This window comes from Erinaceus europaeus, chromosome 14 (assembly GCF_950295315.1).
Source record: "Erinaceus europaeus chromosome 14, mEriEur2.1, whole genome shotgun sequence".
In the NCBI taxonomy this organism is placed as follows: domain Eukaryota; kingdom Metazoa; phylum Chordata; class Mammalia; order Eulipotyphla; family Erinaceidae; genus Erinaceus; species Erinaceus europaeus.
The window spans coordinates 87,372,386-87,399,231 of record NC_080175.1 but is presented as its reverse complement, the minus strand read 5'-3'; the positions used below and the strand labels follow the sequence as shown (position 1 = coordinate 87,399,231).

General features: G+C 36.6%; 1 protein-coding gene across 4 annotated transcripts in view; it reads left to right on the top strand.

The window, feature by feature from the left end:
• The window catches only part of CADM2 (cell adhesion molecule 2), a 1,068,981-nt gene that overhangs the window by 777,075 nt on the left and 265,060 nt on the right, over positions 1-26,846 (top strand). For 2 of the 4 annotated variants that reach the window (XM_060172116.1, XM_060172114.1), the window contains exon 3: positions 14,887-14,907. The exons of the other annotated variants lie outside the window; for them this stretch is intronic. In XM_060172116.1, the coding sequence (XP_060028099.1) occupies positions 14,887-14,907 (21 nt within the window). The remainder of the gene's footprint in view (positions 1-14,886; positions 14,908-26,846) is intronic. 4 annotated transcript variants of the gene reach the window in all.

The following is a 26,846-nucleotide window of genomic DNA, read 5'->3' as shown; positions in this document are numbered from 1 at the left end:
GTGTTTCTTCTGAAGATTACCAAGACTCCCCAGGCTTTAAACTCACTACTTTCACGATCACTTTAGTACCCAAAATGTGTCCTTATAGAAGAAGCCTATGGTTTAGCTGATGTGAAATAAATTATATATAGCAGTATAAATGAATATTTTTTCAACCTGGTTTCAGGGGATTACATGGGATTTCTGTAAAACTCATCCTAAAAAATCAGAAACATAATTTTACCAAAGAGGATATCATGTAGTCTTTACTTTTAATAACATATTGTTATGGAAGTTGGTATTATCAGGTTATATATTCTATTAATAAACATTGACTAACCAGACTTATGTATTAAATATATTAAAAGAGCATAATTGCTTTACCTTTCATGTAAAAATGGCTCTTTTGTCTTTTTGATGACATATTTTTAAATATTTTACTTATTTATTTTCCTTTTTGTTGCCCTTGTTTTTATCGTGGTGGTTATTATTATTGTTGTTATTGATGTTGTTGTTTCCAGATAGGACAGAGAGAAATAGAGAGGTGTGGGGAGACGGAGAGGGGGAGAGAAAGATAGACATCTGTAGAACTGCTTCACCACTTGTGAAGCAACCCCCCTGAAGGTGGGGAGCTGGGGACTCGAACCCGGATCATTGCACTTTGGGCCATGTGGCTTAACCCACTGCACTACCGCCCGGCCCCCTGATGATGTATTTTTAACATAATTTCATCAAGGAGTTAAGTATTTACAGTGAGGTTGGTGTCTGCAGAACACTCATCCTAGCTTAAGTCCTTTTCTGACATCATGCACTAGAACCTCTCTGACCTCTCCATTTTCTCCCTTCTACCCCTTCCTCAGAGTCCACACTGTACCACTTTGTGTTTTCCCATTTGGTCTTTGTTTTTAGCTTCCACTATGTAAATAAGATTGTTCAGTGTTGTCCTTCTCTTTTTAGCTTAATCTCCTTTAACATTTTTTTCCACCATGTCCCATCTAAGCTGAAGCAAAGGGAATGATGTCATCATTCTTAACAGTTGAGTAGTATACACATACCACAGTCTCTTAGCCATTTATCTACTATTGGGTATCTGGGTTGCTTCTAAATTTGGGCTATTAGAAATATGCTGTAAAGAACATAGATGTGCATAGATCTTTTTGGGTAGCTCCCCCGTCCCTTTCACTAAATTCACTGGAGAAAAATTGCTGAATCACAGGGTAGGTCTTTCTGGAGTTCTAAGAAATGTCCAGAATGTTTTCCATAATGGATGGACCAATTTACGTTGCCACCAGTAGTGTAGAAAGATTCCTTTTTCCTTACAGCAATTGTTATTTCTGTTCTTTCTAATCTATGAAATTCTCTCAGATGTAAAGTAACATATCATTGCTGCTTTTATTTACATCTCTCTGATAATCAGTGACTTTGAAGTGCTATGTAAGCTTAAAGGAAACTGTCATCTTAAAGTAGTTGATGTATAAACATCTATTTTAATACACACTTTATTCATTTGTTTATTTATTGGATAGAGATAGAATGAAATTGAGATGGAAGGGGCCAATAAAGAGGGAGAGAGAAAGACTTGCAACACTGCTTCATCACTCATGAAACTTTTCTCATTCTAGTGGGGACTGGGGACTTGAACCCAAGTCCTTGTGCATAGTAAACTGTGCACTCAACCCCTTTGCCAGTACCCAACCCTTAGACATCAATATTTTTTACTTTTGTTTTGTGGCAGTAGTGCAGCAGGTTAAGCACACATGGCATGAAGTGCAAGGACCAGTGTAAGGATCCCAGTTCCAGCCTCCAGCTCAACCACTGGCAGGGGGGTCGATTCACAGGCGATGAAGCAGGTCTGCAGGTGTTTATCTTTCTCTCCCCCTTTTTATTTCCCCCTCTCTCTCTCGATTTCTCTCTGTCCTATCCAAAAACAACATCAATGGCAACAATAACAATAATGACAACAACAAGGGCAACACAATGGGAAAAAATAACCTCCAGGAGCAGTGGATTCATGGTGCGGGCACCGAGCCCCAGTGATAACCCTGGAGGCAAAAAAAAAAAAAAATGTAGAGAGCTGAATATACTAAAAGATACCTTGTGTTAATGATATTTAAATGAATTAGATAGCATTTATTTCTTTTAAAATCATTTAAATGCATTAGCTTCATCAGTCGTTTGTCCAAATATGAATGGCATATACCAAATTAACCTGGGCATATAGTTGAGTAAAAAGGGAAAAAGAAGTAACTGAAGGGGGAATAATAAAGTGACTGTGAAATGAAATAGACTACAGTGGAATTATTGGAAGTACAAATAAAATGAACACTGAATTCATTGTCAAGGACGATGCCAGGGAGCTCTTATTCTGAAAGATGATAAAAACTATTTTAATTTAAACTATCAGAGCATTTATAGCTGCAGGTGAGCAAGCATTAAAAATAAAGTTTTAACAACTGTCTAAATAGGAATAAAATACATTAGCTTTTATAGGCAGAAGATCTATTCTCGATTAAAAAAAAACAAAGGCACATCAAAAATCAAACGTTAAAATGTGAATTTTCATTGTCATTTCTGGTGACATGTGAGACTTAAATTTATTCAAAACAATTATTATTCACTTGCTATAGAAAGTCGTACACAAAGAAGAGACCTAATGTCTGCTGTAAGACTAGAACATTCATGCTTTGAATGGCAGATTGGTTTAGCTGCAACAGTCAGTTTTATCTTGAACACAAATCTGTAATGCATAGTAGTACTAGATGTTGGCGAGTAACCAGATATAGTTAAATCAGGGTCAAAAATTCAGTTTTTGTGCACTTGGTTGAGTACACATAGTATAGTGTGTAAAACCCCAGGGTTCAAGCCCCCAGTCCCCACTTGGAGGGAAGGCATCAAGTGATGAAGCAGTGCTGCAGGTGTCTCTGTCTCTCTCCTTTTCTGAAACCCCCTTCCTCTCCATTTCTGGCTGTCTTAATCAAGTAAATAGATATAACAGTAGTAATAATAATAATAATAATAATATCTCATTATTTTAAAAAATCCACCAATGGATACATAAACACATATATAGAAAGTTAGAATCTACTTGTAATGAATGAACAAGTTAGAAACATTTCTTTTCCCTTAGGAACTTTATAAAATAAGTTGTAGTACTTTTTTGAAAAAAAAAACAACACAGGTATAAATACAATATACTATTTCTACTCACTTGTACACTGTTTTACTTTTCCACTAGGCAAGCTTGCTTTCCTATTTATCTACATACTTTACACTGCCTGACAGAAATGAGGGCTGTGTTAGCTTTTGGCTCAGTTGCTTTGTAATAATAAGTCAGCTGCAGTACAGTCTACCTAATAATATGGAGCTCATGTAACTTATACTTTCTAACACTAATTCTAACAAGGTTTGCTTAAGTATTTGCTTAAGTACTAGTTCATTCTAATGTGTTTTTTATTGTCATTATCATTATATATTTAAAAGCATTGCTTTTAAATTTTTTCTGCCTATGTTTTTTTGTTACTACTTTTTTTTTTTTCTGTTTGTAACTAAAAGAAATGCAAGACACTAATTGTGACTTCTGTTACCAGGGCACCAGTTTATCTCCAGATGCCCTAATTTTTTTTTTTAGATAGCAGTAACATACATATTTAAGAGATACATGTTTCTACATCATCTGACTGCCTTTGATTGTTATTTTGTGGCACAAGGACCGCCCCACAACACACACACACACCATTTTATAAGTTACATGGAGTCAACTTCCTTGAATCTTTACCAATTCCTCGGTTTTTCAACTCTGATTGATTTCTCTCTTCAGATAATAATAAATATTTTCACCCTTAAACATATTCTCAACTTTATATTCATAAACACAAGCTTTTTTTTTTTGGCATGGTTTAAAATAGTATTAAGATGTCTTGTTCAGTGTAAGAGTTATCTTCGGCTCTTCTACAAATTGGGAGGCACATCTATGTCCATGTAACTCTCAAGTATCTATTTACTAAGATACATATTGATGATATCATTTACTATGCATTAGCCAAACCACACTACAAGATTTATTTAATCTTTTATTGGAATTAATGGAATCCTGAGCAAAGATTGGATGAAATTCTCTAGTCATTTGACTTGGCCATGCAAGGCATATGGTATGTTATTCTATTCTCTAGAGAGATATAATTTTATCCAAAAGCTTCCTTATTCCTATTTTTGAAATTCCACTAGTTGATAAGTGCAAGGTTATTTACCCCTGTATATTTTAGGTTATTTTTTCCCTAAAATAATGAAATAAAATGACTCACTAGCTGGATGCCAAATAAATGATATTATGTATGGAAATATTCTTATCTATGCCACAACTACTTTATATTATTCAAGCTATTACTATACTTGCATATCCACTCATTTAAAATGCACGTTTTGCTTTCAATTGCTTGGAAATTAAATTGGTACTCAGGTACATATAATTTACTTTCCCAAAATCTCTCCTGTATCTTACAAAGATAATTCTAAACTATTATTTCAGAAATCATTTTTATTATAAGGAATCATGTAGTGGTTTTCTAAATGCAAAGCACTTTCTTTTACATATACTGTTTCCTAACAAGTTCTTAAGGGATATCTAACACTTTCATTTCTGATTACCAGACTATATGAAGTGCTACAGGAAAACACACTGAAATATCACAAGTTATAAAACAAATGTTTTAATTTATCTTCCTTGTTGACCAAAGCTTCTGAGTCTGGTTGGAGACCTGTAAAAGTATTCTTTTATTTTTTTTATTACTTTATTGGGGAATTAATGTTTTACATTTGATAGTAAGTATGATAGTTTTTATATGCATAACATTTCCCAGTTTTCCATATAGCAATACAAGCCCCACTAGTTCCTCTGTCATCCTTTTTGGACCTGTATTCTCCCCCTCACCCACCCCAGAGTCTTTACTTTGCTGCAATATGCCAATTCCATTTCCGGTTCTACTTGTGTTTTCTCTTCTGATCTTGTTTTCCAACTTCTGCCTGAGAGTGAGATCATCCTATATTCATCCTTCTGTTTCTGACTTGTTTCACTTAACATGATTTTTTCAAGGTCCATCCAGGATCGGCTGAAAATGGTGAGGTCACTGTTTTTTTTTTTTCTTTTAATTTTTTTATTTAATAAGACAGAAATACAGAAAGACCAGAGCACTGCTCAGCTTTGGCTTATGGTGGGGCTGGGGATTGAACCTGAGACTTTCAAGTCTCAGGCCAAAAGTTTTTTTTTTTTTTTTTTTTTTTTATTTAAGAAAGGATTAATTAACAAAACCATAGGGTAGGAGGGGTACAAGGCCAAAAGTTTTTTGCACAGTCATCCATTATGCTGTTTCCCCGGCTTAAGCTATTTCTATAAATAGAAAAAAAAATTCTTCCTTCCAATGACTACTACATTTATTTAGCCAACAGGGTTCACAGGACTAAGCGTCTGTACAAACAGTAACTCTTTTTTTTTTTTTCCATATCCCACCCCCTCCCCCGATAGCTTTCCCATTCTCTATCCCTCTGGGAGCATGGACCCAGGGTCATTGAGGGTTGCAGAAGGTAGAAGGTCTGGCTTCTGTAATTGCTTCCTCGCTGAACATGGGCGTTGACTGGTCGGTCCATACTCCCAGTCTGCCTCTCTCTTTCCCTAGTAGGATGGGTCTCTGGGGAAGCTGAGCTCCAGGACACATTGGTGGTGTCTTCAATCCAGGGAAGTCTGGCCGGCATCCTGATGACGCCTGGAACCTGGTGACTGAAAAGAGAGTTAACATACAAAGCCAAACAAATTGTTGAGCAATCATGGACCCAAAGCTTGGAAAAGTGGAGAGGAAGTATTAGGGAGGTACTCACTGCAAACTCTAGTATACTTCTGCTTTCTTACTTTGGTGCCATACTCCAAACTCAGTCAATTTCTGCTTTGCGTTTCTACTTCTTTTTTTTTTTTTTTACATGCATAACATTCCCCAGATTCCCATTTAGCAATACAACCCCCACTATTTCATTCATCATTTTTCATGGACCTGTATTCTCCCCACCCACCCACCCCAGAGTCTTTTACTTTGGTGTAATACTCCAAAGGCAGGAGGTCACTGTTTTTAATAGCTGAGTAGTATTCCATTGTGTATATATACCACAACTTGCTCAGCCACGCATCTTTGTTGAACACCTGGGTTGCTTCCAGGTTTTGGCTATTACAAATTGTGCTGCCAAGAACATATGTGTACACAGATCTTTTTGGATGGGTGTGTTGTGTTCCTTAGGATATATCTCCAGGAGAGGAATTGCAGGATCATAGGGTAGGTCCATTTCTAGCCTTTTGAGAGTTCTCCACACTGTTCTCCACAGAGGTTGGACCAATTTACATTCCCACCCACAGTTCAGGAGGGTTCCTTTGACCCCACAACCACTCCATTTGCTGCTGCTACCTTTTCTGATGTATGGCATTCTTACAGGAGTGAAATGGTATCTCATTATTGCCTTTATTTGCAATTCTCTGACAATCAAAGATTTGGAGCATTTTTTCATGTGTTTCTTGGTCTTTTGGGTCTCTTCTGTGGTGAATAGTCTATCCATATCCTCTCCCCATTTTGGGATGGGGTTATTTGTTTTCTTGTTGTTAAGTTTGGCAAGCTCTTTGTATATTTTGGTTATTAGCCTCTTGTCTGATAAATGGCATGTAAAGATCTTCGCCCATTCTGTGAGGGGTCTCTTGGTTTGGGTAGTAGGTTTTTTTTTGCTGTGCAGAAGCTTTTTTAATTTGATGTAGTCTCATAGGTTTATACTTGCCTTAGTCTTCTTTGTAAATGGATTCGCTTCATTGAAGATTTCTTTAAAATTTGTGCAGAAAAGAGTTCTGCCAATATTTTCCTCTAAGTAGCTGATAGTTTATGATCTAACATCCAAGTCCTTGATCCACTTGGAATTTACTTTTGTTTTTGGTGAAATATAGTGGTTCAGTTTCATTCTTCTGCATGTTTCAACCCATTGTTTCCAACACCATTTGTTGAAGAGACTCTGCTTTCCCCATTTAATAGTCTGGGCCCCTTTGTCAAAGATTAGATGTCCATTAGTGTGGGGGCTCACTGCTGGGCTCTCAGTTCTTTTCCACTGGTCAGTGTGTCTATTCATGTTCCACTATCAAGCAGTTTTGATGACAATGGCCCTATAATACAATTTGAGATCTGGGAATGTGATGCGTACAGTTCTGTTCTTTCTTCTCAAAATTGTTTTGGCAATTCTAGGTCTTTTCTGGTTCTAGATAAACATTTGTAGCATTTGTTCTATTCTCCTAAAAAATGTGCTTGGGATCTTGATGGGGATAGCATTAAATTTGTAGATGGCTCTGGATAGTATATTCATTTTGATGATGTTAATTCTTCCAACCCATGAACATGGACTATCTTTCTACTTCTTTGTGTCTTTTTCAGTTTCCTTGAGTAGTGACTCATACTTTTCATTATACAAGTCTTTCACTTCTTTGGTTACGTTTATTCTTAGATATTTTATTGTTTTTGTTGCTATAGTAAAAGGAATTGATTTCTGGATTTCAACTTCTAACTTAGTGTTTGCATAGAGGAATGCCACTGACTTTTGTATGTTAATTTTGTAGCCTGACACCTTATTGTATTGCCTGTCCCTATCTGCTTTTGGTATCAAAGTGATGTTGGCTTCCTAGAAGCTGGAAGGGAGTATTCCAGTGTCTTCAATCTTCTGAAAGACTTTTAAAAGTAGAGATATTAGTTCTTTGAAGGTTCTGTAGAATTCATTTGTAAAACCATCTGGTCCAGAACTTTTATTCTTGGGAAGGTTGATAACTGTTTCAATTTCATTAGCTGTGATGGGCCTGTTCATATTATCTAGTTCCTCTTTATTTAATTTTGGAAGTTGGTAGGTATCTAGGAAATCATCCATTTCTTCCAGGTCCTGTAGTATGGTGGCATATAGTTGTTCATAGAAGTCACACATGATGTTAAATTTCTGCGGTGTCTGTTGTGATATCTCCTCTTTCATTTACGATCCATTTTATTTGGGTCTTCTGCCTTTTTTGTTTTGTGAGTCTGGATAAAGGTTTTTCAATTTTGTTCACTCTTTCAAAGAACCAACATTTACTTTTGTTGATCTTTTGTATGGTTTTCTTTTTTTTAGTGTTATTTATTTCTGCCCTACCTTTAGTGATTTCTGTCCTTCTGGTTACTTTAGGGTTCTTTTGTTCTTCTTCTGGGTCTTTAAGATATGCAATCAGGCTGTTTATTTGTGCTTTTTCTTGTTTTCTAATGTGTGCTTGTATGGCTATGAACTTCCCTCTCAGTACTGCCTTAAATGTGTCACAAATATTTTTAGCCTTCATTTTCTTTTTCTTTTTTAATTTTTAAAAATTTATTTATTGGTTAAAGACAGCCAGATTTTGAGAGGGAAGGGGGTGATAGGGAGAGAGACAGAGAGACAACTGCAGCACTGCCTCTCCACTCATGAAGCTTTCCCCCTGCAGGTGGGGACCAGGGACTCGAACCCGAGTCCTTGCACACTCTAATATGTGTTTAACCAGGTGCACCACCACCTGCCCCCCCCTTTTAATGTTTCTGAGTGTCTTAATTTTCACTGACCTCTTGAAACATTTTAATTTCTTTACTTCCTCTTTGACCCAGTAGTTGTTAAGTAGTGTACTGTTGAGCTTCCACATTTTGGTACTCTTACTAATCTTTTGATTGGTAAGTGTTAGTTTAATTCCACTGTGGTTTGAGAAGATGCTTGGGATGATTTCAATGCTCTTGATTTGCTGATTCTGTCTTTGTGGCCTAACATATGGTCTATCCTTGAGAATGACCCATGTGGACTTGAGTAGAATGTGTATTCCAGCTTCTTGGGATGAATGACTCTGAAAATGTCCAGTAATTCTAGTTTATCTATCTCCTCATTTAGCTCCCTACTGTTTTGAGTTCATCTATTTTGTTACCCTGTTCTGATACTGTTTTAGCTTGTTCAGCTAGTTGTGTTCTTAGCTCAGCTATTTCAGCTTTCAGCTCTCTAATAACTTTGAGAGAATTAGTGTTTTCTTCCAGAGTCTCATTTGTTGTTTCTGCATTTCTGATGACAGTTCTTTCAAACTCTTTACTCACTCCTGTGATTATTTCCTTAACTAGTGTTTGGATGTTGACCTCATTATTTTTGTGCTTCAACTTTTGGGGGGGGGGGGGTTTAGCTGGACTCTTGTCCTGGTTTATTTCTCCAGTATTTTTTCTTGTTGTTTTAACCATTCCATATAGTATGTTCTGAGGTCCCTCTCTCAGTACTTTTCAAATTACTGATCACTTTTGCCTGAATTGACTTGTGTTTAAGTAAGGTAATTAAAGGGTTCACAGTTGTGAAAACTGACAGCTTCTTAGCTTAATCACTGACTCCTGACCAAGGTATAAAGCAGGGTGGGGCATAGTGGTTATGCAAAGAGACTCTCACAGCCCCATGGCTAAGCCAGGGAGGTATAATTCTCCTGAGTTTCCTGGTTAGTTCTCTGTCCCCTGGTGTCAGCACAGGGCCTTCCCCCTGCTGCTCCAGCTTCTGAGGGCAGTAGCAATGGAGCCTCAAGTTGCATTTGGTGAGTCTTAGGGGAGTCCTCTCCTCCCTTCAGCCTGGAGGTGGTGTCTCAACTGGTAAACTGTAGGACTGTTACCAGCCACTTAATTTCTCCCTAGGCTCCTCTCTGCCACAAGCCACATGTAATTGGACTCACCAGTGATTTGGTGGGCTCCTGAAATCATTCTAGTCCTATCTTCTTGAGGTCCCAGATAATTTCCTTTGTTATTCCTATTTGACCCAGGAGAGAAGAGGAGAAAAAACACAGCTGCTGCTACTCCATAGCCCTGCCTCCCACAATTTCTCCCTTTTTTATTTAGTCTTGAAATTACTTTCTTAGAAATTTAAGCCAAAACTTTAACTCAGACCCAATAACCACAAGGCAGTTTTCTGGGCTGATGTCAGGTATATATACAATGGGAAGTGAGGTAACTTTTGACTGATCAGTATTCTTTTATTTTCAGTGGATATTTCATCAGGAAATAAACATGTTTTAAATAATATACATTAATATATATGCATATATATGCATATGTGTATGTATATATGTCTTTAATGAGACTATTAAAAAACCAATATAGGGAGCAGCGGGTTAAGTGCAGGTGGCGCTAAGCGCAAGGACCGGCATGAGGATCCCAGTTCGAGCCCCCGGCTCCCCACCTGCAGGGGAGTCGCTTCACAGGTGGTGAAGCAGATCTGCAGGTGTCTATCTTTCTCTCCCCCTCTCTGTCTTCCCCTCCTCTCTCCATTTCTCTCTGACCTATCCAACAACGACGACATCAACTACAACAACAATAAAAAAAAAGGGCAACAAAAGGGAAGATAAATAAATAAAATGACAAAAAAAATATATATATATATATATATAAATATTGCTGAGTCATTAACTGTAGTACTCTGGTAACGTCTTTCCATACTAAAACCACAAGATGGAATGTTAAAAAAATAGATGATCAATTAAGTTAAATTAATATTTAAAGTAGTTATCAGTGAAACTATACATTTTATTTTCATTGCAGTTAGTGAAGTTTCTGAGATTATGTATGTGGAAGCAGAAATTTTAAAAAGTAATACCACCTGAGACAAGAAAAATGAACATTTCATAACAGTTCCTTTAATTACATTAGTGTCACTCAATAGAAACTATAGCCTTCTGAAATTTTTTATCTTAAATTGATGTCTCCACATTTTAAAAAAAAATCCTCTACTACTAATGTAGCTATACTGTTCCAGTAAGCAGCCCTGTGACACTCGAATACAAGGACAGAGATCAGCTCTAGGTAGAAAACCAGGTTTGTTAGGGCACTTGCTAAGCCCCTGTTCAGTGTTGTCATATCACAAATGTGTTTTAATTAGAAAATACGTTTTCTAAGATTTTCCTTCCATCTGCTCGTTATATACATACTTCATTGATTTAGTTCCTCCTACTATGTGATTACATGTTCCTTTCCCTGAGTTTACCAGTTCCTATAGAGTCTGAGCTGCTCACGTTACTCTCTGGGTGGTTTATGTAAATAACAATCATAAAAAAAATTTAAAAAAAAAACAAACCCTGAAGCTTCATCCCTGTTCCCAATGGTCTCCCACTGACCTCTTTTCAGCTTGAAAAGGTTCTATCTGTGATTGTGTTCTGTTCTTTTTTATTATTATTATTTCCCTTCCCACTGGCAATTTTTAGCCTACTGTGCTTCTTCATCTGATTTCTTGACTCTTTCTTGACTTAAGAATTAATTATTGAAATGTATCAGATGCACTCTGAAAATGTCAGTGTATTTGGTTGGATTTATGAGGAAGCACGGCTTTTTTAGCCAACATGATATTGGAACTGAATTTCAAGTAGTGCCTTTCTCCACAAATCCTTTTCACAGGCAACACAAAAACATAATGCAGATGATCTATACCGTCTTTAAAAAGGTTTGTGCTGTAGAAGGCCATTTGTCTCTATCACTTTAAAGTAGAATGTTTACCTTTGCATTTTAGTGCCTTTTTCTTTCTACTTTTTTTTTCTCTTTGAAACCTTAACAAACACTTTTTACAAGAAACTAGCTGAATCTGTCCATCTATCCTCCGGCCTCCAAACCAGCCTGTGGCTAATTTAATCTGTCCAATTCAGATAGTTATCGATCTTGGTATAAAAGGAATTCACACAGCCTTCCTTGTACTTGCTGGAATATTCTACAAGCCTTATTCTCACAAACTCAGAGGAATTCATCTCCTGAATAACACAAGACAACAGTAAACTAAAAGTAATTTAAATATAAGGATTAAAATCACCTGAAATAATTTATTCAAACATCCCATGTATGACTTATGTCACGAGACATACCTAAAAATGAGTACGATGATATTTTAAAACAACAGTTAAGACTCCAGGGACAAGGCAGCTTGCAGGGAGAATATGTGCCTTGCCATGTGTGTAGCCCAAGTTTGAGAGCTGACACAACATAGGAGTTGGCATGGAAATAAGGGAAGTTCCGGTGCTTGGCATCTCTCCTTCTTTCTCTGTCCCTTTATCTGAGTTTAAAAGCAGGGTCATTATGGGGTGCAGAAGGTGAAAGGTCTGGCTTCTGTGCTTGCTTCCCCGCTGAACCTGGGTGTTGGCAGGTTGATCCATACTCCCAGTTAATCTTTCTCTTTCCCTAGTAGGGAAGGGATCTGGGGAGGCGGGGCTCCAAGACACATGGTGGGGTCCTCTGCCCAGGTAAGTCATGCTGGCATCATGGTAGCATCTGGAACCTGTGGCTGAAAAAAAAGTTAAGATATAAAGCAGAACAAATTGCTGAATAATCATGAACTTAAAAGCAAGAATATTGTGGATGAAGATTTGGGGTCTCCATTTTGGAAAAAGCTTGTAAGTCTATTTCAGGTATTTTATAAATAAAAATTTAAAAAAAAAAAGAAGAGAATAAAGCAGCACAGTAATGGTGCAATTATGTGTGTGTGTGAGGCCCTGGTTACACACACATGTTTAAATTTCATATCTAGCAGTAGTCCCACAAGGAATGTGTGAACTGTTTCACTATTGAAATAGAATGAAAGCAAATTTATGAAACTTCTGCCCATTAGTAGTTTTAGAAATAGATATTTAATGTTTTCATAAGATTATCAAAATTGATAGCATAATCATATTCTAGTTTTTTTCAGAATATATAACATGTCCAATTTTTTCTTAATAAGTAATGTGCTATAGAATTGTTTTTTTTTTTTTTTGGGGAAAGAACATTAGTGTAGGTCCAATATAAGGCCTAGTAATTGGCATTTAATATCTGATTCAGCATTAACTCAAAGAACTATAGTGATTTTTCTTTTCAACAAGATCAGATGTATTTTTGGCTTATTTTTAAATTTTTATTTTATATGATATGGTTTTATAAATTGAGCTCTCAGGGCCAGGTGGTGGTGCAATTGGTTAAGCACACACACTAGTGCATGCAAGGAACTGGGTTCAAGCTCCTGGTCCCCACCAGCAGGGGAAACACTTCACAAGTGGTGAAGCAGGGCTGCAGGTGTCTCTCTGTCTCCTTCCCTGTGTGTCTCCTCCTTCCCTCTCAATTTCTCTCTATCTCTATCCAGTAATTAATAATTAAAAATACATTTAAAATAAAGGTATTAAATATAAGATAAATTGAGCTCTCTTTTTTCTTTCTTTCTTTCATTTTATTTTTTTTTTTTTCCTATTGAGGCACATCTCCATCAGAAGAAAAAGAGAACTCTTAATGTAGAATATATCTCCTCTACTTATCGAAGTCTTTTTGTTGTCATCCTATTCCAGATAGGCCCCAAATATTGTAAGCTTTCAAAATAAACTCCCTGTAAATTTCATTTATATTCTATTATAATCAACGTTATCTCATTTATATCTAGATAGCCATTACAATAAGCATGAAGCTTTGCCAAAACACATTGAAGCAGGGGGGGAAAAAGCCTAAATTGTCCTTGTCTCTTCTTTCTAGTCAATTTATTTCTCTACCTAGGTGTCTGATGGGGATGTGTGTTTATGCAGAAACTCTTTTTCCTATAGTCATGTCTTCACTTTCTAAGTCACACCTGTACCTATTACAGCTTCCAAGTGTCCTTCTGTTTTTCCTCTTCTCTCTCAGATGAGAGCCTGGTGCCTGGCTTCCTCTGGTGTTTTTCGAGATTTACTTCCCTTTCAGTGAAGCACCAATGCTTTTCCAGGAGGTTTTCACCCATAATTATATTTCATCTTTCTTACACATATTTGCTTTATGATTGTTAGATTATATTTTTTAATAGTTCTACTTTCCTAGGATAAATCATGTCCTATGTTTAACTCTATCATTAAATACTTTAATAAAGTAAAGATCGATTTTGCTACAAATGGATATTCCAGTGTATTGTCTATTCTAGTAGATGTGATATTTAGGATGTGCTTGTATCTTCGAAACACACATACACCAGGTAAAAAAAAAAAATCATATTTAGTGTATTTATGTTTTGAGATTGAGCTCAGGAAGGAAGATATATGTGGTAAGGAAACTGTCACTAAATCAGAATATTTTTGCATGCAAATGTTCAGAAATTCACTTAAGAATGAAAAGAAATAAATGTGTCATGACTTTGCCATTTCTTCTTTTCATTTTCAAGTGATATTATTTGCTACCTCTTAAGTCATTTTTGTTTAGCTAGATTTGGTGACAAAATTCAATATCAAGTTCTTATTATTTTTGCTATCGCTTGTCAATTTTGTCTATACCATTGAATCTTTTGCCTGGGTAGTATGTGCCTGTTCTATTTTATTTTATTTTATTTTATTTTATTTTACTAATGACCAACAGTAAAGTGCAAACCTGCTTCTTAAGGTAATATATATATATATATATATATATATATATATATATATGTAAATTTTTCGATGCATGTCACTCTCCAGTAGATGAAATCAAAAGCACAATTAAAACTAATAGTTTAATTATATAATTAAATTACATAATTAAAGATAGACACAGTTATTTATTAAGTGATAATTACATTTATGTAAGTCAGTACTTTATAAAATACTTTCATTGAGAAATATAATTTTGTTGAATTTCTTGAGACACATTTCCTAGTCTTCTTCCATTTAGTTAAAAGTTTGGTAATGATCATATATTTTTTAATTTGTTGAAGACTCTAAAGCTTTTATCAAGTCCACTTGTTGATATGTATTTCTATCTTGAATGAATTTATTTTGATGCTCTCATTAGCATTTTAGCATTTTCTGAACTGTAAATGGCATCATTGTTATTACTTAATTTTACTAGGTCATTTTCAACCCTCTAAAATTTCTTATTTGTTCTTCTGTCTTTAATCCTGCAGTTGGCAACTTGGGAAAAAAAGGTGGGTTGTTAGAATTACAGAATGGAACACACAAGTACTTTTTCTCTTGATTGCTTGCCATATCTGAAATGTTTTGTGATTCACCAAAGGACACTTTGAGTTAAAATATCAGGCATCATACCAAGCATTTAATATCAGTATTTATTTTCTTTAAATATAATGGTAATATATGTGAAAATGGGATGATAAAGATCTTATTTTTTCCAATGATAAGCTGAATCAATTCTTTAATTAAAATGTTTTATATTTCATTAGATCTATTTTAAGGTTTTATTGACCTATTTAACATTGAAAAAATGTCAAATGTCATCGTGCAAGATAATTAGAATTTCAAACCTCAGCTGTTTCTCTGATACTGAGAGGGGAAAAATATGTAATTTTACACCTCCCCTGATTTATGAAGTTAGCCTCCTCCCCGCATTTACCAATACCAATGCATTCATTCAGAGACCAAACTGTAGCATCAAGTGTGACATTGCTCACCACAACTTATATTTTAACAGATTAGTGAACATGCAATTCATGAAAAAGTGTTCTCAGAACTCTCTTCCTCAGAGACCCCATTACATAATTACTTGTAATTTATGGATTTAGAATGCAGACGAGAGGAATTCAGTATTGACCAAAATAATCCCAACTTGTCTGTTAAAAAGTTACTAACTAGGAATCCTGAGAAAAAGATACAAAACAATGTTGACTAAAGCTGGAGACAGTAAAGCAGTGGGGATGTCAACTGAGGAGAAACCACATAACAAGGAAAGAAGAAACATATGGCCATGCCCTTGAAGACCTTTACCCCCTAACTTTAACCTTATCCCTAGTCCCTGACTCTATACCTAACATTAACCTTAACCCTAACACTAATTCTAACTATTGCCAATGAGTCAAAATTCAATAAGGATGTATATTGGGGAGGAAAAAATGAGCTAGTTGAGCTTCCTTTTTCCAATGGGAAATAATTTTCAGGTGTTTTTAGGGCTTGCAAGAGTCCCACTATTAAAGATTTCTTCCTTACATAACTATTTATTTATGAGTAAGAGAGATAGAGATAAAGTGAAAGCACATAGAAAAGAGACTAGACCATTGCTCTAACATCCACAGAGTCCCTCCTTCTCTGTCTTCTGTGCTTTCACTGAGTTCTTGCTATCAAACACAAGGGTTCATTGAAAGCAGCTATGTCCTTGGTCTTTAGAAATATTCCTGACATAATTAAATGTCATGTTAGCCACAATTATTTATCTATTAAGTGATAATTTCATTTATGTAAATGGGTACAGTTTATAAAATACATTCATTAAGAAATAGCCTTCTATTTCTATTATTATTTCATGGAAGTTGAATTCCATGTTTTCACCTATTTCTTTAATGATAGAGTCTTACTGTCACAAGTTACTTGTTGAATCATTTAGAATGATTCTCTAAGAGATCGTCTTCACTTCTATTTAAGTTGTTTGAGCCACTGAAGTAATTTCTGACTTGATATTGGAACTGGACATTTTTAAGGCAAACCCAAAGTATCCTTTTGTGATTCATAATCTATTTAAGGTTGCCACTTAATGTATTTTTAAGTGAGCATTTAGAAACGTGACAATTAATATGTAAACTTATCAATGCATATACTTATGTGCTAGTCCATGTTGAATTCTGCCTGCTTCTATTATTCTGTTTATAAATATGGTGTCACATGGTTTACGTGTACTCTGATTTCTTACTAAATGAGGCCACTTGTTAAATGACCTAGGCAAGAGATGACAGTAAATAATGTGTTACCAAATTAATGTGTCTTTTCGTAATATTATGATAATATGTATAAAACTAACATATACATATATATATATATATATATATAGTAACTTTCATTATTTTTAAAAGACTTTCCTAGGGACTGGGTGTTGGTGAAAGCAGTAGAACATGAACAATACCTTGAATAAGGACCTGGGTTCAATCCCCAAGTTCCTAGCTGCAGAGAGAAAGCTTCACAAGCAGTGAAACAGCACACCAGTCTCCTCTCCTCTCCTCTCCTCTCCTCTCCTCTCCTCTCCTCTCCTCTCCTCTCCTCTCCTCTCCTCTCCTCTCCTCTCCTCTCCTCTCCTCTCCTCTCCTCTCCTCTCCTCTCCTCTCCCCTCCCCTCCCCTCCCCTCCCCTCCCCTCCCCTCCCCTCCCCTCCCCTCCCCTCCCCTCCCCTCCCCTCTCCTCTCCTCTTGGGTCAAACTTGAGACCTTATGGATGCAAGTTTGACACATTACATGTTGTGCCATCTCCTGTACCACTTTAGTATCTTTTCTTAAAAAATAAATTTCAGATGGGACAAATCAGTCAAGGTCCCAGCAAGAAGAAACATTCAAGGTAACTTGAAGAAAGATTTGAATAAGGGGAAGAGATGGGTCTCACCGTGTAGGGTACATGCCCTGGTTTTGTGGTATCTCTTCTGCTCTTTCTTTCTCTATCTGAATAAAAAAGGCAGCCTGGTTTCAGGGCAATTACTCTCTCAGTGGTGCAAGGCCTCAGCTTCAAGACACAAAGAAAACAGATAATTAGAGATAATATAACAGCTACTGCTAACAGAGGAATAAAAAGGGTATCACAAGGAACCATGCACTACCCTGTGGTTAGTACACAGAAAGCTATTAGGCGGAGGGTAGATAGCATAATGGTTATGCAAACAGACTCTCATGCCTGAGGCTCCAAAGTCCCAGGTTCAATCCCTAGAACCACCATAAGTCATATTGTTAAGGGGAAAATGCTAAAGTATATAATGACTTCCAAGTTAAGAAATGGAGATTTATGTAAAGTACACATTTAAAGATTAGATCTTCTCAACATGAGTTGACCTTACAAGTGTGAGATTCTAATCTCTTTCATTTCCTCTAGTCCCTTGAAAGAACCCTGAATTTCTCTAATTAAGCTAAAAAGAGAAAAATCAAGAAATTCCATTGTGTAGTCTGCTTTTCAGAGTATAATACAAGAAGAAAGAGTGTGAAGTGATTATCTGGAAAGACAATTGTCAACTATTTCACTTCTCACTTTTCCATGACTTACCCATCTCTGTCTACATCTCCCTCACCCCTCCCATCCTCTCTTCTTCTCATTTTATACATGTGCTCACACACATGTATAAACTACCAAAGTAATTCAGAGGTTTATAAACTTGGATTCTGGCAATATTGAAAAGTCAGTTTCCAAATTCTTATCAAGGAAAAAAAGAAGAAAAAGATTTATTGAGAAAAGGAACCTCCATTCTTACCTAGTCTGTTTCAAACCCATTTTCCATCATTACATTCCAAATTCCAAATCCAATCACTGAACAGCCTACAGAAAGAAAAAGAGCTCAGGGTTTTTTGTTTTTTTTTAATTCTGCAAGTTGGTAAAATGTTTGCATCATGTATATGTGGTGCTGAGGTAACAATAATATTTTTTCAGGAAAATATAATAATTTCATCACTTCATGTAAAAAAAAATCTGGAAATCAGTGGTTAACAAGGGGAAAAAAAGAGGGGACATTAAGCAGACTGAAAAACAAGTCAACTTGAAGAATGTGAAGTTGACTTTCCAGGGTTGTCTATGGTGAATTCTTTTCTCATTGTGCAGGTACAGATAAAAGATGTGCACAGAAATATTTTTGTTGTTTGGCTGAAAAGTAGAGAGATCTGCTTCCTATGGTCGATGGTATTGTTTCTTCTTCTTCTTCTTCTTTTTTTTTTTTTTTTTGTCATACAACCGGAATTTATTTCCTCAATATTCTTTTTTTTATTTATTTAAGAAAGGAGACATTAACAAAACCATAGAATAAAAGGGGTACAATTCCGCACAATTCCCACAACCCGATCTCCATATCCCATCCCCACCTCTGATAGCCTTCCCATTCTCTCTCTCTCTGGGAGTATGGATCCAGGGTCTTTGTGGGTTGCAGAGGGTGGAAGGTCTGGCTTCTGTAATTGCTTCCCCGCTGAACATGGGCGTTGACTGGTCGATCCATACTCCCAGCCTGCCTCTCTCTTTCCCTAGTAGGGTGGGGGCTCTGAGGAAGCGGAGCTCCAGTACACATTGATGGGGTCGTCTGTCCAGGGAAGCCTGGTCAGCATCTTGCTGGCATCCAGAACCTGGTGGCTAAAAAGAGAGTTAACATACAAAGCCAAACACATTGTTGAACAGTTATGGACCTAAAGACTGGAATAGTACAGATGAAGTGTTGGGGGGTATTCCCTGCATGCTCTTGTGTACTTCTGCTTTCAGGTATATATTTTTCCCTAGTTTATGGGCACATATGAACATATGCTCTATCTCAGGGGACCTGGAATATACCTAGGTTTGGGGACTTTATTGGGGAGTGGACCACCTGGAATGGAATTAGAGAATATTATGAAAGGAAAGGTCTCACCGGAGTGATGAAGCTGAAGGGATGTCATTCCACACCTGAAGTCTCTGGTCACAGTCTGAAGTGAAGCATGTTGGGGTGGCACTCGTTGCGTTGATTAGGTTGCTGTTTCTTCTTTTAAACAAGGTTTGTTTTAAATACAAAAACAATTGTGCTCCCAAGGATATAGGACACTTCACTCTATATAGCAGATGTGCGGTTTGTATACACAATTTAATCAGAACAGATACTATCCAAATGCTATAGCATTACTAGAAAAGTAGTGATAATTATGACTGACGAGATAAGGGTCACATTCTGAAGGGATACTGGAGGAAGCAAGAAGAGGAAAGAGGAAGGGAGAGGAGAGGAAATACAAAATAATTATGTGAAAGTGATTTTTGAACATGAAGAGACTATAAAAATAGAAAAATCAGAGCCCTGAAATACCATATATAATTCTATTAAAAGACAGTTGCATTCTCCTTTTGCTATGCAAGCGACATACATATCAGCACATGCACAGAGACTGTAAGTACTTGTTTGATATATAGAATCATTTCTTAGATTAGCACTTGCTGAGTGTTGTTCTCTTCTACCCCAGGGAAGGTAATTTGAGGGCCAGCAGATTAAAACATGAGCAGAGATACCACTAGAACAGGTAGGGCAAAAGTTTATAGTCCCTGTAAATTGTGTGCTTGTTCTAAACTGATCACCACTATTTCAGAGAGATTGTGGATTTTAAGTAGCTGGCAAAAATCTGACACTGACTTTGATGAAGAAGGAATCAGAGAAAAATGATTGTTATCACTTTCTACCACCCTCCTTGGAAGAAAGTCAGCTTCTAAAAACAGAAGATGCTAGACAGAACAAAAAGTAAATGCTCTCGATAAACCTCTCAACCACGTTGTCATAGTACTTTGTGCCATATTTAAGCCAAGAGTAAATGTTGTAAAAAGATAATATAGCAACTGCTTGGTGCTGTCTATTTCAGCATCATCTCCCATTTAATTTTCAATTATATAGATACTATATTAAAATAAAAACCATCAGATTTGTGTCAAATATGATTCGGATTTTAAATGACTTTAGGGGGTGCCTGGTGGTAGCACAGCCGGTTAAGCACACATAATAGGAAGCATAAGGACCCGCACAAGAATCCTGGTTCAAGTCCCCCGCTCCCCACCTGCAGTGGGGGGGTTACTTCATAGGTGGTGAAGCAGGTCTGCAGGTGTCTATCTTTCCCCCTCTCTGTCTTCTCCTCCTCTCTTGATTTCTCTTTGTGCTATCCAAGAACAACAACAACAATAAGAAGAAGAACAACAAAAAATGGGGGAAATAACCTCCAGGAGCAGTGTAGGCATGGAGCCCCAGTGATAGCCATGGAGGCAAAATAAATAAATATAAATAAATAAATAAATATATGATTTTAGCATAAAGTTAGCATTATATTTAACTTTTAGTCTCATTTTGATCGAACTGAACAATATAAAACACATTTCTGTGACAGAAAATACATTTTTGTTGTATCTTTCAGAGTTTTAACATCTATGATTTTAATAATTCTTGATAAAGTTACTCCAAAAGTTATGGAATTTAAGATGCAGGATATTTTTATACAACAGTATCTCCTGCACTCTTAAAAAGAGCAGAATAGGAGGCTCGGCAGCAGCACAGCGGGCTAAGTGCACATGGCGCCAAGCACATGGACCCACCAGGATCCTGGTTCCAGCCCCGAGCTCCCCACCTGCAGGGGGTCACTTTGCAAGCACTGAAACAGGTCTTCAGGTGTCTGTCCTTCTCTCCCCCTCTCTGTCTTCCAGTCCTCTCTTGATTTCTCTCTGTCATAACAACAATAATAAACAAGGGCAACAAAATGGAAAAAATAGCCTCCAGGAGTAGTGGATTCAAAGTGCAGGCACTGAGCCCTAGCAATAACCCTGAAGGCAAAAAAAAAAAAAAAAAGAGTAGAATAGATAATGTTTTATAAATTTTTTGAATTATGAGCATAAATATTTAGATACGTCAGATAATTAGTCTTCATTTGGGTTGTCTGAGTTCAGGAGAGAAATACTGTAAAGTTTTTTGGATATTAGCTGTATATGTCATAAAAAATATTAGCACTAAGTTCTGGAATGCATCCACTAAATATTATTTGTCATGGACTCAGAATTAAATATCATGATAATAAGTTGAAGATATTAGTTTTGGTAATGGACTTGGAAGATTATAAGTGAGAGACAAAAGATAGACTTATAGATATTAATTTGCTCATCTATTATTTACACATATATTCAGATATTTGAATTGAGTGCCTGTTGGATGACAACTAAATTTAATAAGTTCTTGAGTTATTGAAGTAAAGAAATCAAATTCTTTCATTTTTATAACTGGAGAAGCACAGAGACCTTGATCTTGGCTTCTTAAAGTGTGTAAGTGTATAATTTAGTCAAGAGAATAGATAACTAAATGGATAATTCAAGCAAAACCTGATCTATCTTAGGTATTTATGAACAGTGGGTACTGTAGAATGTAAGTAAGAGATAATGGTCATAGACTGAAATAAGAACTTGCGAAGGAGGACTGGCAAAGTGTAAGCTTTGAAATCTTAACAGAAGTTAAGGTAGACACTAACGGTAAGGGCTAATGCAAATGCATTTGTTTGAAAGGGAGGCAATGTTATAAATTCTAGGGTATTACACTTTCTTACGGCACAGGGTACAGATAATGGAGTAATGGAAAATAAAGGTGGAGAGTGAGAGATGGTTGCAAAATAAAAGAGTGCTTTTTGCATTTAATCTTTATGATCTAATGAAGAATGATAAATTCATAAATGATCTATTCAGATATATGTTTAAACCTTGGGAAGGAGGAAGGTAGTAGTAGAATTAGTTTATACAAAGCTAACTGAAATTAGTAAGTATAAGTTTTGTCTATGTCACCAGGGCATGGAACTATATAAGCTACCACAGACCAACAGATGGAAAAGTGTAAAGTTGAGTTGCTTTATTTGTTTTTTAATTACTCTGGATATGTTATTGGTTTGGCAGTGTTCACTTAGAGACAAAAGGAAGTCGAAAAATAATCATAGGCAGGGGTGAATATATATACATATACTGAGAAGTGTTTTGTTGCAAGCACTGTGTTCAGTAAATTAGTAGTACCAGGTTGGTACTGTCACATAATTTGCTGATAGGAACACAACAGAGCAGCTTGTAAGAACAGATGAACCAGAGAACAAATAAAGCAATGAACATGAATCAGAGAAACTTAATTTAGCATTAGACATCTAGATGGCGGTCAGTGAGATGATCATTATTACTATACTGCCATGCACAGAGGCGATTCAAAAGAATATTTGTTGATGGCAATTATAAATTCAAAAAAGATACATGACTAGCATCTCCCTCTTCCCCACACCAACTTAGACCATCTACATGTAGAAGCCTCTCAGATGTTCTCAGTGATTAATCAAGAATGCTTTGGGGAAAAACATCTTAACTATTATCAGAAAGAACCTTAAGATCCACTTAAATAGTATGTGTTTCTTTTTGAAGAGACAAAATCATACAGTGTATTCTACTTTCAGTAAAATGTCTTATGTGTGCATATTCCTAATGATTCAATATTTAGTTTAGTTTTATTTGAAACAGAAGTTTAAGTATATGATCCATTAAATTTAAAGTCAAATATTACTAAACATGACTCAGATTTCCAGTGTGCTGGTAATCTCATACAGGATTAATCTCTTTGTCTAATGCATTGCTATTTTCACTTAAGCCTCTCAATCTCATACTAATTACTCATTGGCTGTGTGTGTGCATTAAAAGTTTCACTGTCCTTGCTTGACTGACGAGAAATGCATCCATGTTACTTTTATTTTCCAAAAGAGGCTAAAATAATAAATGTGATTTTATTGCATGGTCCTAAACATAAGAAGAGGTAGAGTAAATGTGATAGAGAAAAATCTAAAATAATTTACTCATACATGGTATGGTAGTCCTGGTGAAGTCCATTTTGATAATGTGAAATGAAGAAAATTTGCATGTTATAAATCAGGTTATTATTATATGTCCTCTGTCAAGTTTGATATTTGTCAGCTAGATTTTTTTTTGGTCCTCACTAGGCTTTCATACCTCCAAGCTGAGTATTTCAGAAAGAAAGACACAGAGACAGAGACAGAAAGAGGGGGTAAAGAGAAGATATGATAGTGCCAAGCTACCTCAAGTGTCTTTTTTTTTTTTTTCAAACCTTATCAAAGCAAGGACTGCAAAATGTGAATAAGGGCAAGAGACTGGCATACTTTAAAGATGACTCGTTAGTCCCCATCAGGCCATTTCATCAGCTGGGGCCCTGATCTGGGAATCCTGAGATTCCCTAACAGGCTTGGTGGGCCTAGACCTTGAATAAATCCCTCTCTCCATTGTTATTGGTCAAGTGTTTTTGTACCTGGACTTCAACCTGGGTTGGACAAAATGAACATTCCCTCTCTCTCTCTCTCTCTCTCTCTCTCTCTCTCTCTCTCTCTCCCCTCTCTCTCTCTATCTAGATGATCTATTTTGTTGTTTCATCAGTTTGTTTTCAGCAACAAATTTACAAATTCTTTTTCATAAACTTTTCCTGAATTATTTTTTAAATAACATCTATAAGAATTCACTATTTGGTACACTATATTGCATAAATGACCGAAAAAGGAACCCTCATAGTTATTTTCTTAATGTTCTATTCAGTATTAGAAAGACATTGGAGAGTTTACATGGCTTTATTTAATTAATTTTTTTTTTTATAAAAGTGGCATACCTATATAATATCAGATTTGTTAGGAATACAAAGTTTTCTGAATTCTCACTGCTCTGAGAAATTATTTTCTAAAAATAAAATGTACATGATGGGAAAATGTTCAAATCAATGTGCTAGTTGTTACGTTCAAAATTCCATTACTGTTAATGAGATTTGCAGGCATAACTTGCACAGCAAGTTATTCTGAAATTTTTCCCAGCTGTGTCCTTGAAAGATGGATTTAAGAAAAAAATGAAATAAAATCACTTTATCAGAGCAGTTGCTTTTTGATTTATCCATTTATGTGCTGATGACATTTATTCTACAGAACATGTGGATATGTAAAGGAGAAAACTAGGGCATTTGTCCACTACATCTATAGGAGTCACAAACAACTTGTTGACATGAACTTTAGCACAATTGTGCTATGAAACTTCTACATAATTCATTATAAAAGAACGTGAAGCATTCATAAGTCAGTGTTCATTCAGGGATGTGCTACTGGATCACCAGCACCAGGAAGCATGCCTTTACTCTACATAATTTACAAGAGGCAGCTGGTAGCTTTTATAGTACACCACAGAATATGATCCCTGTATGCAAGTGTTTTCACAATATTTAACAGGAATATATTAAGAGAAATCATATTTATAACCAGTCTTCTTGGAAGTCGGGCAGTAGTGCAGGTGGTGCAAAGCACAAGGACCAGTGTAAGGATCCTGGTTCGAGCTCCCTGCTCCCCACCTGCAGGGGAGTCGCTTCAAACGGGTGAAGTAAATCTGCAGGTGTCTGTCTTTCTTGTCTGCTCTGTCTTCACCTCCTCTCTCCATTTCTCTCTGTCTATCCAACAACAATAATAACTACAACAAGGGCAACAAAAGGGAATAAATATTTTTTAAAAAAAAAAGGGGAAAAAAGAATCTTCTCAATATATATACTTTTTTCCCTATTTCGGCATATATTTTCATGGAAAGCAATTAATAGTGATTAGATCCCGATTTCCAAAGGGATAAGCAATATATATAATTCAAAAACCCAAAAAATAAGTGACTGTATACATTTTTCAAAAAATCTTAAAAATTATTTTTATTGCATCATCACTTACTTCCACCCTATGAACATACTACTTTATTTTTTTTAAAAAATAGGAAATTGATGTATTCATACACAAGTCTTGCTGTTAGTATTTCATAATATCAGAGCTGACGTCTTTGACCATTTCCTTTCGCTGGATTCTACACAAGATAGGAGAGGGGGCTACACATCAGAATTGTCGGCAGAAGCATTTGTTAGGTTTGCCCCTGTACGAACCTTACTTGCCACACACTGGATATTACTAAGCCACAAAGTGTAACGTGATTGGAATTTTCTTTTTGTCTTTGAGACACAGATGTAGATAGGAACTCCTTTTCTAGCCATTGTAAAGTACGCTTACTTTTTCTGTGTTTAGACAAGGACCCTCGGAGTAACTCACTTGGAACAGTATGCTGCTTTGCCAAGTGTGCAACCTGGGTCCATCCCAGCATCCATCAAATTAAGGGAAGCTTCAGGTCTTTTTCAATCTCTCTCTGCTTCTCTAACTCTATCTAAAAAATGAGAATAAATAATAATAATAATTAATAATAAGTTAATAAATAAAATAAGGGGCCAGTCTGTGGCTCACTAGATTAAGCACACCTGGTAGGAGAAGTGCAAGTATCCTTGTTTGAGCCACTGGCTCCCCATCTGCAGTGAGGGGCATTTCACAAGCAGTGAAACAGGTCTGCAGGGGTCTGTCTTTTGCTTTCCTTCTATCTCTCCCCTCCTCTCTCAATTTCTCTGTCCCATCCAATTAGAAACAACTGGAAAACTGGCCATCTGGGGCAGTGGATTCAAAGTGCAGGCACCAAGCCCTAGTGATAACCCTGGAGGCAAAATAAAATAAAATATAAAATAATCACCACTGTTGTTAACTATACGTGGCTCCATTTAAGGTTAAACAAAGAGGTTTATTGATAAAAAAAAAAATCACTGTGAATGTGAGGTGAGAAGTCTAGCTAAGAAAATAGGTACGCGGGGGTAGGGGGGTGGTGGTGGTGGTAGCACAGAGGGTTAAGGGCACGGCGAGCCAAGGGCAAGGACCAGCCTAAGGATCCTGATTCCAGCCCCCCTCCCGCAAGGGGCGTGGCTTCACAGGCACAGAAGCAAGTCTTCCCTCTCTCTGTCTTCCTGTCCTCTCTCAATTTCTGTCCGTCCTATCCAAGGACAGCAACAACAATAACAACAACGATAAACAACAGGGTTGTAAAAATGGCCTCCAGGAGCAGTGGATTCGTAGTATAGGCACCAAGCGGAGCAGTGGATTCGTAGTATAGGCACCAAGCGGAGCAGTGGATTCGTAGTATAGGCACCAAGCCCCAGCGATAAATGGAGGCAAAAAAGAAAAAAAGAAAGAAAATGGGCAAAAGCCCAAAGTGTCAGTAGAATGCTTCAGCTGAAATGCATCCAGCATCTAAGGAAAAGTGCAGCAGTCTGAAAGTAGGATCTCCATGATATCGATCAGCAGCTTCCTTTCTCTGCTTTTGCTGGGAAAATGTTCAAATAACTGGTGTATGATTTGGGGCCAGGCAGTGGCGCACCTGGTTAAACACTCACGTTATAGTGCACAAGGATCCAGGTTCAAGTCCTTGGTCCCCACCTGCAGGGGGGAGGCTTCATGTGTGGTGGGCTGCAGGTTTCTCTTGCTCTAGTTCTCGCTCTCCCTCCCCCGATTCTTCTCTGTCTCCATCCAGTAATAAATAAATAAATCTATTGAAAAAAAAAATCA